General features: G+C 45.2%; 1 protein-coding gene across 1 annotated transcript in view; it reads right to left on the bottom strand.

The window, feature by feature from the left end:
• The window catches only part of TNFRSF11A (TNF receptor superfamily member 11a), a 152,451-nt gene that overhangs the window by 40,894 nt on the left and 97,869 nt on the right, over positions 1-13,688 (bottom strand). The window contains exons 4-5 of the mRNA XM_073630913.1: positions 7,143-7,286; positions 799-892 (exon numbers count right to left, since the gene is read on the bottom strand). Of these exons, the coding sequence (XP_073487014.1) occupies positions 799-892; positions 7,143-7,286 (238 nt within the window). The remainder of the gene's footprint in view (positions 1-798; positions 893-7,142; positions 7,287-13,688) is intronic.

The raw sequence follows: 13,688 nt of genomic DNA, 5'->3' as shown, positions 1-13,688 counted from the left end.
TGCTGCATTCACACTGTTCTTTCTTCACAAATGTTTTTGCAAATCTAAATTTTTATGTCATCAGTAATTTTCATCCGTAGATTGAACTTCAACACTTTAACTTTCCTTGACAATCCTGTATATTTAAGTGATAGTTTGTGGCCAAAAGAAAATAATCATGTTGCCAAACTTTATAAAAAAGCTAATGCTCTTGTTGCACTTGGTTACATATGCATATAGCAAGTGTGTGTCCTTTCCTTTACATGAAGGAGTGCTTTGAAAATTGCTGGCTGTCAGTTTAGCTGGGTAAGACATGTAGTATCTAGTGCAGGGTTTCTTAACCAGGGTTTCATGAAACCCTAGGGTTCCTCCAGAGGTTACTAGGGGTTTCTTGGATAAGTTCCCACTGACACCGTTGATCTTTTTAGCAATCTGTAAGGGGGTAACTCTTTCCCATGACCACAAGTGTAAGTACTTCCCACTGACCATCACACTAATGTATCATGACTTGTAGACATAGTAATTTTTAGCTGGGGTTCCTTGAGACTGTAAAGTTATTACAAGGATTCCTCTGTGTTGAAAAGGTTGAAAAAGGATGATCTAGTTGAACAGGTGGCACTCAGAAAATGCAAAGGTGGTAAATGGTGCTAAACAACTAAGACAAGTTTATGAAACACTGACAGCTACACAATCAAGAACAGACTAACACTGGCAATTGACGTCCTGACTGATACAGACAAAAAGGTGGACACAGAAGCATCTTTATTTATTTTTATCCTTAAAGCCTTTCAGATCTTTTATATTTAATGAATGACTTACTTTGTCCACGGATGGCATTGCTCTGTTGTTGAGGAAGTGTTGGAAAAATATCCCTCTTGGCATTGTATGCATACAGTATTTTTATTCCGCTGAACTATGGGAAAAAAATAAGCAGTCTGTCAAATACAGATTTGGAAGACTGAATATGTAAGAAGGACAGCTGCTATGAAACAGATGAGTGTCTCAAGTCAACCAGCTACTCTATAGCAGGCGCAAATAAGATTGTGGGTCAAATTGAATTAATTTAATCTTCAAGGGTCAATATTATGTCTGCTTAGGGTCGCATCAACTTAATTCCAGAAAGAAGAAGCACTTTAGTACTTAATATTCTAATAATAATTGCAACTTATATAATCTTATTCTAGGGAAAGAGAACTTTGAAATATTTTCTGGTGCACTAGGCTGCAAAAGGGAGTGTCGTTTTTATTAAAGTGATAGTAAACATTCCTTGGACACTTATAGATACAGGTAAGCTTATAATGAAGCTTACCTGTAGATACAAGGAAACATACACCTTTTAGGAGATATTCACTGTGTCTACAGCCGGTGATATCACAGACGCACACGCTCTGAAAAGTCAGCATCCCTTCAGAGCTCTGTCCCACGGTCATGATTCCCATGCACATGCGTGAGAGTGACGTCATCACGGCTCTGCCATTCAAGCGGCCAAAGCCCACGAACCCGGAAGGAAGACCGGGTGAAGGTTGAAGCCCTGCCAGCAGTGACAGCGTGCTGCTGGAGAGCTTAGTTTTAAGGTAAGTGTTTCATAATGTGACAGTAGGCCATCCACACTAGCACATTATGCCCTTAATTTGCAGGGAGAAGTTTTACCGGTAGTTTTTTTTTCTTTTTTTACAAGAGTTTACTACCACTTTAACTGGAGAACATCTGTGACCTTATTGAACTTACATTCCTAAACCACTGGCAGAAGCAAAGAATGAGTGACAGGAATACAGGGGGCACAAAAACACCAGTTTGACCAGATTGTTTTAAAAATGAATATAAGTTATTTGTAACTGAAGAATAGCCATAGATGGATTATTATTATTATTTCTCAGCCAGTAGGCTGAATGAAAAAAAATAAAAATGGTTTCCTCCATCCACACAAACAAGGTGGCTAAAGGAATCTCCAATGCTGAGACATTGTATTCTGGCAGTGGGACTCTTCGCTGTCAGGATACATCAATCAGTGGCTGCAGCCGCTGATCGACAAAAGTTTCCCAACATTCCCGTTTAACAAAAGTTGAGCTAATGATCGACTTCTGACAAACAGGGATGCCCACACATGGACTGAAATTCGGCCGGTCCCTGATGAACTGGTGTCATTTTGATCCATCTATGGCCATCATATTGCTGCCATCAGTAAATGCTGAAAGTGCTGGAAATTTTTTACAGCATTTTTCAGACTTGCATTAACTGCCTCCTTACTTCTATGTACTTTTTCTTTTTTTAATTTAGAGGAAAACTGATAGATTACAGGTTTTATGTGCCCCTTATAGATCAGGACCATTACAGTATGCACCAGCCGAATAACAGATTACTACAATGCCCCTGAGGAAATGCTGAGATCTGCACAAAAGGAGTTGGGTGTTATCAACATTAAGTATCTTAATGGAGATAGCTTCCTGCACACTGAAGTATTGCTATTATTATATGTATTTTTTGTAAGTGCAAGTCTTAAAGGGGAGAGTGTATCTAAAGCAAAATAAAGGATTTTAAAACAGGATCACGCTATGGTGTTTCCTCCCTCACTCTTTGAATGATTTTATGAATGAGAGATCCAGCTGTCTGTCATCAACGGGACCTGGAGAGAAAAGAGGCCTGGAGAAAGTATCCATGTGATAATCTGAGAATTATACGCAGTGTTCAAGTAGCCTCTGGTAAGAGTTTTATAAGAGGGGGATTCTGCACATTCTCCCATATATATCTGCATGCATGGAGGTGTTGGTGACAGCAACCTGAATTTTTTTAACTTACTAAATCGGATAATTACTGGACTTTCTCACCTGCTTCAGTGTGATTTATACAGCACCCTTCTTAAATAGACAATGGACAAGATAGGCATGTGTAAAGGTCTTTTCTGATTAAGCACCTAATTAATTTTAAAAGTGCATATAGCGCTGCCTTGGTCTGCTGGACTTTGTTGTACTTTAATTGTTTTACTGGCCTTTGGGCTAGTTCTTTTGGTTGCAGCTGTAGCCTTAATTGGCTTTTGTTTTTCAGTTTGTTTTTTACACCTAATTAGGGTGCGCATGCTTAAAATTTCACTGCCACAAGAGCGCTTGTTTATTAGGAACAGAACACAATGATTACTGCTAGGTGCTAGTGGCTATAGCCACCAGCAGTAATCACACATTAAAAATCCTGAAAGGCTACAATTTTGAAATTCAATATATACCATCTTTAAAATAAGTAAAAAAATGACAGGCTGGTTGCTGCACCCGAGTCAATCGATGGATCGACTTGGGTACAACCTGCCTGCTAGGGGTGGTCCCGATGTGTGGGTGTTCTTTTGTTCATAGAACAAACAAACATATGGGGTGCTCACGTGAAGTTTGCCCGCCGTGATGCGCCCCATAATGCACTGTGAGATCACAGTGCATTAAAGGCTGCCGATTGGCCAAAGCATGCACCTGACCTGTATGCTTTGGCCAATCACAGTGTGATGTGCTGTGAGAGCCACGATTGGTCAAAGGCAGGGTGCCTTTGGCAAATCATGGCTCAGGGGTTAAGTCCACACCCCATACTATATAAGGCCACTTACACGGTGGCTGTGTATAGTGTTATGAATGAAGAGAGATTAGACAGGTTAGTTAGTTGATTGAGCGTGCAGTCAGTGTAGAATATATAACGCAGTGCAGAGTATATAGTGCAGTCAGTGTAGTGTAAATAATGCAGTGCAGAGTATATAGTGCAGTCAGTGTAGTGTATATATCGCAGTGCAGAGTATATAGTGCAGTTAGTATAGTGTATATAATGCAGTGCAGAATATATAGTGCAGTCAGTGTAGCATATATAACACACTGCAGAGAATATAGTGCAGTCAGTGTAGTGTATATAACGCAGTGCAAAGTATATAGTGCAGTGCAGAGTATATAATCCAGTGTATTGAAGTTGTTAGGGGAACCCTATGACAGAATTAAGGAAAAAAATGGCATGGGGTCCCCCCCAAAATCCATACCAGGCCCTTCGGGTCTGGTAGAGATTTTAAGGGAAACACCATGGCAAAATTGAAAAAAATTGGCGTGGGGTCCCCCCCAAAATCCATACCAGACCCTTATCTGAGCATGCAGCCTGGCAGGCCAGGAAAGGGAAGGAGACGAGCGCCCCCCCTCCTGAACCATACCAGGCCGCTTGCCCTCAACATGGGGAGGCTGCTTTGGTGTGAACCCCAAAGAATCTTGTTCCCATGTTGATGGGGACAAGGGACTCTTCCTGACAACCCATGTGACGTCAGAAGGGGGCAGGATCACTTGGTTAAGTCACCGGGTGGCCCCGCCCTTGCTTATATAACAGCTGTCAAAGTGAAGAGACAGCAGTCGCCGGGAGGCCTCCCATCGAGGCAAAGCTTTTTCTGTTTTCTCTATTTTTTTGGTCCATTGGCCATGTGATTGATAGTGGATTTACATCACGGGACACTTTTTTTTTTTTTTTTACTAAAGGAATTGTCAAAAACTGTCTCTTGTGGTTTTAATTTTTGACACTTTTTTGGTGAATGGGTATGGGTACAATGTACCCAATACCCATTTACATAGGGGGGCTGGGATCTTGGGGCCCCCTTGTGAAAGGGGGCTTCCAGATTCCAATAAGCCCCTCGCCCGCAGACCCCATCAATATGGGGACAAGGTGCTTTGGGGTATCACAAAGCACCCTCCCCATGTTGAGGGCAAGCGACCTGATATGGTTCAGGAGGGGGGGTGCTTTGTTCCCCCCACCTTTCCTGGCCTGCCAAGCTGCTTGCTCAGATAAGGGTCTGGTATGGATTTTTTTTTACATTTTGGCTCCTAAAGGGCCTGATATGGACTGGGGGGGGCACCACGTAGTTTTTTTCCATTTTGTTTTCATCTATATTGCCGGGAGCCTGCAAGCATGACATTTTTTTCTTTAGAAATGTCATTATTGCTGCGGCATGTTCTATACATTGTACAAATGCCCCACTTTACAGGAACACTAAGGGGACCCCCCAGGATATTTAAAGTAATATTTCATCTTTATTGTTTAACTTTAAGTATTATTAAAATCACTGCTCCTTTAACCACTTGGTGTCCGCGCTATAGCCAAATGACAGCCACAGCGTGGACCTGAATTTTCGGGAGGCCATCATATGACTTCCTCCCCTTTGCACGCTCCCTGCGCACCCCCTGCAGGGCGCACACGGTGCGTGCTGTGATCACTGAGTCAATGAGACTCGGGTGATCACAAATCTGAGTAAGGGGCCAATCCTGGCCCCTTACCACGTGATCAGCTGTCAGCCAATGACAGCTGATCAAGTGATGTAAACAAAAGCTCGGTAATCGGTTTTGACAGCATGAGGAGAAAAAAAGCCGATCACCGGCTTATGTGCAAGGGACATCGGTCCCGAAGAGGAAGGAGGCACATTTGCCTAATCTGTGCCCACAATTACTGCCTGCCAGTGCCACCTGCCAGTTCCACCTGCCAGTGCCCACAGTGCCCACCAGTGCCACCTAACAATGCCCATGAGTGCCACCTATCAATTCCCACAAATGCCACCTATCAATGCCCACTAGTGATGCCAATAAGTGCCTCATCAGTGCCACCTAGCAGTGCTGCTTATCACTGCGACCTACCAGTGCCGATAAGTGCTCACCCATCAGTGCCCATCACTGCCACCTATCAGTGCCCATCACTGCCAGCTATCAGTGCCACCTATTAGTGCCACTTCTCAGTGCCCACCAGTGCCACCTATCAGTACCCATTAGTGCCACACACCAGTGTCACCTCTCAGTGTCACCTCTCAGTGCCCACCAGTGCCGCCTATCAGTGCCCACCAGTGCCGCCTTATCGGTGCCCATCAATGTAGCCCATCGGTGCCTATCAGTGCAGCCCATCGGTGCCCATCAGTGCAGCCCATCAGTGCCCATCAGTGCAGCCTCATCAGCGTACATCAATGAAGGAGAAAAATTACCTGTTTGCAAAATTGTATAACAATATAAAAAAATTTTTTTTTTTTTTTTTTTTTAATTTGGTCTTTTAAAAAATTTTTTAACAAAAAATAAAAACCGCAGATGTGATCAAATACCACCAAAAGAAAGCTCTATTTGTGGGAAAAAAATGATAAAAATTTCATTTGGGTACAGTGTTGTATGACCGCGCAATTGTCATTCAAAGTGCATCAGCGCTGAAAGCTGAAAATTGGTCTGGACAGGAGGGGGGTTTAAGTGCCCAGTAAGCAAGTGGTTAATAACGTTCCTTTCATAGACTTTTTTTTTTTGCATTTTTTTATGTCCCCTAGGGCAGTACCCAGGTCCCCATACACTTTTTATGGAAATTATTTGCATATAAGCCTTTAAAATGAGGACTTTTGATTTTTCATGTTCATGTCCCATAGACTTTAATAGGGTTTGCATGTTCAATAGAACTTTTTGCCTGTTCGAGATGCTCTGGTGTGAACCGAACTGGGGGGGGGGGGTTCCGCCCGTCCCTACTGCCTACTAAAGATGGATTGAATCTAGGACTGTCCCCGCTGAACTGGTCGAGATTTGTTCCATCTATGGCCAGCTTAAGTTAAAGATTTTGCAGATGCTAATTACAGGAAGAAATACTTTTTCAAATATTGCAGTGTGATGCATAACTGTGATGTAGGACTTGCCAGTTCCAATTACCTGTGTAATCTTACAGTCAATAAAATCAAATCAAATCAGAGAAGTGTCTTTTTTTTGGAACCTCACTTTTTTAGAACAAATATATTATTCATTTTAAATTCAATTTTGTTTATTTGTCATATAATCTAATGTCTATGTTGAGGACCCCTGAAGTTTAAGACTCCCTAGGTCTAAATGTCACTGTAACTGATACCATGTGTAGCAATCGTGTGCTAAAATTTCATTCTGTACAGAATAAACCAGCATTTCTCCTTCCTTCACATCACTTTGCATTTGCTGTTTGTATCTACACAGTAGGCTTATAATATGTGAACTAGGTAACAATATACTCATGTTTATTGTACAGGTGCACAAGGTCAGAAAAGGACCCGTTAAAAGTCTCTGCATAGTTATAAGGGGGCTCCAAATGTAATTTTGTCCTTGGGCTTTTAGTTGTGCCTCTCTACAATCAGATCTAAAGGGCCGTTTCATAGTCTGGCTGGAGAGTTAATAAATAATTACCTGGGGTCTGTACTCCAAAGCCAGGAGGACAGTTTGTATTTTCCATGCATATTTCTTCATTGCTATAAAAATGGTGTCCGTCAATGCATACACATTCTCGAGGATAAGTGCTGTTCCCATTGTGAAGCACCTGCAGGGCTTTTCCTATAAGAAGGAAACATATAAGGACACATGTTATGAAGGCCTGCAGACCAGGCTGAATTTATTGTACAGCCTACAAAGGATTAAGCAACAGGTATACAATACATAGCAAAATACAGAGGCTACTACTGCTTACCTCCTTGAAAAATGCTAGGAGCCTAACTGTGCCTTCGATAATTTAAAACAGAGATGAAACAAAAATGTTGATCAGGATAGTCAAAAGGGAATTCAGGACTCCTAAATCTGCATAGGTACTTGTTTTAAATAAATTACTCAGAAAGAGCTGAAGCCTAAGGATAAGCATGACAACCAGGGAACTGGTATTTCCAGAAGAAGAGATGACTAATCGCATCCTCCATACTTCCTCACTACAGGTTTCCTTCAATTCTAACAATGTAAAATTTTAGAGATAGCAGAATGGCTTTTGTGTTAACTATATTGTGTTTTGCTCTGTACAAATTCCAGTACAGATCATTTGCATTAAACATACTGATTGTATGATCCTAAATGATTTTACATATGGCATCCAGATGTTGTCAATGTGAAGAAAAGAAATAAACAAATTTTTGAAAAATTAGGGTGGCTTTCTGTCTTTTATCATTCTGAACTAACCATTAATTTTTCACTGGTAAAGTATATTTATATACGGTAAATCTTTCTTCTATACTACTGCATTAAACAAAACCTGCCATGATAAAATATGATAGTTGGCTGGCTAATATGCTGACTAGGGATGAGCCGAACACCCCCCGGTTCGGTTCGCACCAGAACCCGCGAACGGACCGAAAGTTCGCACGAACGTTAGAACCCCATTGACGTCTATGGGACTCGAACGTTCGAAATCAAAAGTGCTCATTTTAAAGGCTAATTTGCATGGTATTGTCCTAAAAAGGGTTTGGGGACCCGGGTCCTACCCCAGGGGACATGTATCAATGCAAAAAAAACTTTTAAAAACGGCCGTTTTTTCGGGAGCAGTGATTTTAATGATGCTTAAAGTAAAAAAAAAAAAAGTGAAATATTCCTTTAAATATCGTACCTGGGGGGTGTCTATAGTATGCCTGTAAAGTGACGCGTGTTTCCCATGTTTAGAACAGTCCCTGCACCAAATGTCATTTTTAAAGGAAAAAATCTCATTTAAAACTGCTTGCGGGTTTAATGTCATGTCGGGTCATGGCAATATGGATGAAAATCAGTGAGACAAACGGCATGGGTACCCCCCAGTCCATTACCAGGCCCTTTGGGTCTTGTATGGATATTAAGGGGAACCCCGCACCCAAATTAAAATAAGGAAAGGTGTGGGGCCACCAGGCCCTATATACTCTGAACAGCAGTATACAGGCGGTGCAAACAAGACAGGGACTGTAGGTTTGTTGTTAAGTAGAATCTGTTTGTAATTTTGAACATTTTTAACGTGTTTAGCTCCAGCCAAAAAATCTTTTCTAAGCTTTTTGGAAAACATAGGGAAGGGTTATCACCCCTGTGACATTTGTTTTGCTGTCTTTCCTCCTCTTCAGAAGATTTCACCTCACTTTTTTGTCCCAATGAAAAATGTTTTTTGAAAATTTGGGTTTTTTTGTGGAACAAGGATTGGAAAGCATCAGTGGAAAGGAGAAATTGTTTTCCCATATTAACTCTTACAGGAAAGAATTTCCCTTCCTAGGGGTAGATTTCATCTCACTTCCTGTTGTCTCCTTCCGTTTGCAAGTAGGAGTCGTTTGTAAGTTAGATGTTTGAAAGTAGGGTCCTGCCCTATATACTCAGCAGAAATTTGGGCCTTAGGTGTTGCTGTGGCCACAACACTGTAAGCCCTCACAGGGCCCTGCTGTGAAATATTAGATCAAGAATTGTAATTACATGCCCCTGTTGAACAGGAGCTGAAAAATTAGGCCTTAGGCACTGGTGCTGGTGCCACAACACTGCAACCCCTCACAGACACTCTAGTTGGAACGCAGGAACGAGCCCTGCTGCAAAGTATTGCATCAAAAATTGTAATTACATGCCCCTGTTAGACAGGGGCAGAAAAATTGGGCCTTAGGCACTGGTGCTGGTGCCACAACACTGCAACCCCTCACAGACACTCTAGTTGGAACGCAGGAACGAGCCCTGCTGCAAAGTATTGCATCAAAAATTGTAATTACACGCCCCTGTTAGACAGGGGCAGAAAAATTGGGCCTTAGGCACTGGTGCTGGTGCCACAACACTGCAACCCCTCACAGACACTCTAGTTGGAATGCAGGAACGAGCCCTGCTGCAAAGTATTACATCAAAAATTGTAATTACACGCCCCTGTTAAACAGGGGCTGAAAATTGTGCCTTAGGCACTGGTGGTGGCGCCCAGAACCAAAAATGTTCTTACAAGCTATCAGCGTGATGATTGAGGAGGAAGAGGATAATTACTCAGGGATAGTCACTCAGCATCAGCATAGGCAGTCTTTGAAGGGATCTGAGATTTCAAAAAAAATTATTCGGTTACATCAGCATCAGGTGCTTGGTAGCTGGTGGTGATCCAAGACTCATTCATTTTTATGAAGGTCAGCCGATCGACCGAGTCGGTGGACAGACGCACCCTGTGATCGGTTACCACGCCTCCAGCAGCACTGAATGTGCGTTCCGAAAGAACGCTGGATGCAGGACAGGCCAGTAGCTCAATTGCATACTGTGCAAGCTCTGGCCAGTGATCCATCCTCAAGACCCAGTAACCCAGAGGATTTTCGGTGGGAAAGGTGTCCAAGTCTGATCTTGCCCCTAGGTATTCCTGCACCATGTAAAACAGACGCTGGCGATGGTTGCTGGAACCGATCATACCTTGGGGCTGCGGACCAAAAAATTGTCTGAACGCATCGGTCAGACGGCCACCTTCTCCACCGCTCCTTCTTTGACTGACCGAAGCCTCAGCAACACGTTGTCCAGAAACAGGAGTTTGTAACCTCCCAGTCTCTGGGAACGCGTTGCACAGACCTTTCTGCAAGGCCTCCCGAAGATGTTTCATCCTCTGCTCCCTCTGCGATGGCAAGATAAGGTCCGCAACCTTACCCTTGTAACGTGGATCAAGGAGGGTTGCCAGCCAGTATTGGTCCTTCTCCTTGATACCACGAATACGAGGATCCTTACGCAGGCTTTGCAGGATCAGGGAGGCCATGCAGCGTAGGTTTGCTGAGGCATTCGGTCCGGAGTCCTCTGGGTCACTAAGAACGACATGGTCCGCAGCCACCTCCTCCCAGCCACGTACAAGTCCATGTGTTTCTTGGGACTGATCCCTTAAAGACTGCTGCTGATGCTGAGTGCCAGGCTCCACCTCCATACTGACACAATCTTCCTCCTCCTCCTCTTCCTCTTCCTGTGTGATCGGCGGGCACGCAGGAACACTGTCTGGATAAAGGGGGCCTTGAGAGCTAAGGAAGTCCTCCTCTTCCTGCCTCTGTTCTGCCTCAAGTGCCCTGTCCATTATTCCACGCAGCGTGTGCTCCAACAGGTGGACAAGGGGGACAGTGTCACTGATGCATGCACTGTCACTGCTGACCATCCTCGTGGCCTCCTCGAATGGTGACAGGACAGTGCATGCATCCCTGATCATGGCCCACTGGCGTGGGGAAAAAAAACCAAGCTCCCCTGACCCTGTCCTGGTGCCATAGTCGCACAGGTACTCATTGATGGCCCTCTGCTGCGTGTGCAGCCGCTGCAGCATGGCCAACGTTGAGTTCCACCTGGTGGGCATGTCACAGATTAGGCGGTTCTTGGGCAGGTTAAACTCCTTTTGGAGGTCTGTCAGCCGAGCACTGGCATTATATGACCGGCGGAAATGCACACAGACTTTCCTGGCCTGCCTCAGGACATCCTGTAAGCCCGGGTACCTGCCCAAGAACCGCTGCACCACCAAGTTAAGGACGTGAGCCAAACAGGGCACATGGGTCATTTGTCCCTGTCGGAGGGCAGAGAGGAGGTTGGTGCCATTGTCGCAAACCACCATTCCTGCCTTAAGTTGGCGTGGCGTCAACCACCTCTGAACCTGCCCCTGCAGAGCTGACAAAACCTCTGCCCCAGTGTGGCTCCTGTCCCCCAAGCACACCAGCTCAAGCACCGCATGGCATCTTTTGGCCTGCGTACTTGCGTAGCCCCTTGAACGCCTACAGAGCACCGCTGGTTCCGAGGAAGAGGCCATGGAGGAAGAAGAAGAGGAGGGGGTGGAGGAGAGAGGTGTGTCACAATCAGCATTTTGGAGGCGTGGTGGCGGAACAACCTCCAACACTACTGCACCTTGTCCTGCATCCTTCCCAGCTGCCAGCAGAGTCACCCAATGCGCCGTGAAACTTAGGTAACGTCCCTGTCCATGCCTGCTGGACCATGAGTCAGCGGTAATATGCACCTTACCGCTGACCGCCCTGTCCAGCGAGGCATGGACATTGCCTTCCACATGCCGGTAGAGAGCCAGAATCGCCTTCCGTGAGAAAAAGTGGCGTTTGGGTACCTGCCACTGAGGAACCGCACATTCCACAAACTCACGGAAGGGGGCAGAGTCTACCAACTGAAAAGGCAGCAGTTGAAGTGCTAGCAATTTTGCCAAGCTAGCATTCAACCGCTGGGCATGTGGATGGCTGGGAGCAAACTTCTTTCGGCGGTGCAGCAGCTGGGGCAGGGAAATTTGCCTGGTACAATCTGACGTCGGTGTACCAAAAGCAGATTGCCCACAAGTACTTGGCTGTGACACACCTAATTCTACACCTTCATTCCTCTCACTGCAGGTCTCAGAGAGGACTGAAGGTCTAGTGGGGTTGGAAATCTCAGCTGATGAGGAGCAAGGAGAGATCCTCTTTGTTCTTTGGTGTGGGTCTTTTAGATACGCTTGCCAACGAACTGCATGGCAGGTCAACATATGTCTGGTCAAGCATGTGGTACCCAAGCGGGAGATGTTTTGGCCACGCGAGATACGCTTGAGACATATGTTGCAAATAGCAGCGGTGCGATCTGATGCACTCGTCTCAAAAAAGGCCCACACCAAAGAACTTTTTGAATAACGCGCAGAGACTGCAGCGCCCTGCACATGTGGAGCTTTGGGGTGTGATGCAGTCAATGTGCTGCCCTTAGGCTGGCCCCTGGAGGGCATCCTGCCTCGTTGGTGATGTGCCGCCGCCTCCTCCTCCTCCTCCTCCTCCTCCTCTCTCCTATCAGGCACCCACGTTGAGTCAGTGACCTCATCATCCCCTCCCTCCTCATCACTGGAGCAAACCTGGCAGTATGCTGCAGCAGGGGGAGCATGACTGCCAGATTGCTGTCCTTCTTGGGCACCCCCTCTGTCCGTGCTCATGTTACTGCCTTCATCGAGCTCAGTATCGTCATCAGAGCCTTCCAAACGCTGAGCATCCTCCTGGAGCATGTACCCAACACTGTGGTCAAACAGTTCGAGGGAATCCTCATGAGGACATGGTGGAGCTAGGGAAGGAGTCACTGATGACATTGAGCTGAGGGAAGAGGCCGCTGCTTTGCCAGACAAAGCACCCTGGGCATGGGTGAGAGAGGATGAGGAGGATGAGGACGGCTTGGTCATCCACTCGACCAAGTCTTCCGCATGTTGCGGCTCAACACGGCCAGCTGCCGAAAAAAAGGCCAAGCGTGTCCCATGGCCACGTGCTGATGAGGATGCACCGTCTCCACGACCAGCACTAGACACAGAGCCTGCTTGCCCTCTCTTATTGGCTTGTGACTGTCTGCCTCTCCTTCTTGGCCTTCCAGACATACTAATGGCCTGTAGCTGCACTAAGCTGGGATAGAACACCTGTAATTTTCTTCAAGTAGCTTTATATACTGTAACCAGACAAGCCTGCCTGTCAGTAGGAAGATAACAGGAACGGATCTAGCTGAACACTGTGAGCAGGACGCACTGTACTAAATGTAAATAGTCTAGCTGCCTGACCGTGGTACTAATAGGATCAAATAGAACACCTGTAATTTTCTTCAGGTAGCTTTATATACTGTAACCAGACAAGCCTGCCTGTCAGTAGGAAGATAACAGGAACGGATCTAGCTGTACACTGTGAGCAGGACGCACTGTACTAAACGTAAATAGTCTAGCTGCCTGACCGTGGTACTAATAGGATCAAATAGAACACCTGTAATTTTCTTCAGGTAGCTTTATATACTGTAACCAGACAAGCCTGCCTGTCAGTAGGAAGATAACAGGAACGGATCTAGCTGAACACTGTGAGCAGGACGCACTGTACTAAATGTAAATAGTCTAGCTGCCTGACCGTGGTACTAATAGGATCAAATAGAACACCTGTAATTTTCTTCAGGTAGCTTTATATACTGTAACCAGACAAGCCTGCCTGTCAGTAGGAAGATAACAGGAACGGATCTAGCTGAACACTGTGAGCAGGACGCACTGTACTAAATGTAAATAGTCTAGCTGCC

Source organism: Aquarana catesbeiana, linkage group LG05 (assembly GCF_042186555.1).
Source record: "Aquarana catesbeiana isolate 2022-GZ linkage group LG05, ASM4218655v1, whole genome shotgun sequence".
NCBI lineage: Eukaryota > Metazoa > Chordata > Amphibia > Anura > Ranidae > Aquarana > Aquarana catesbeiana.
Note: the sequence above shows the minus strand (reverse complement) of the source record. Positions and strands in the feature narration are given on the sequence as shown.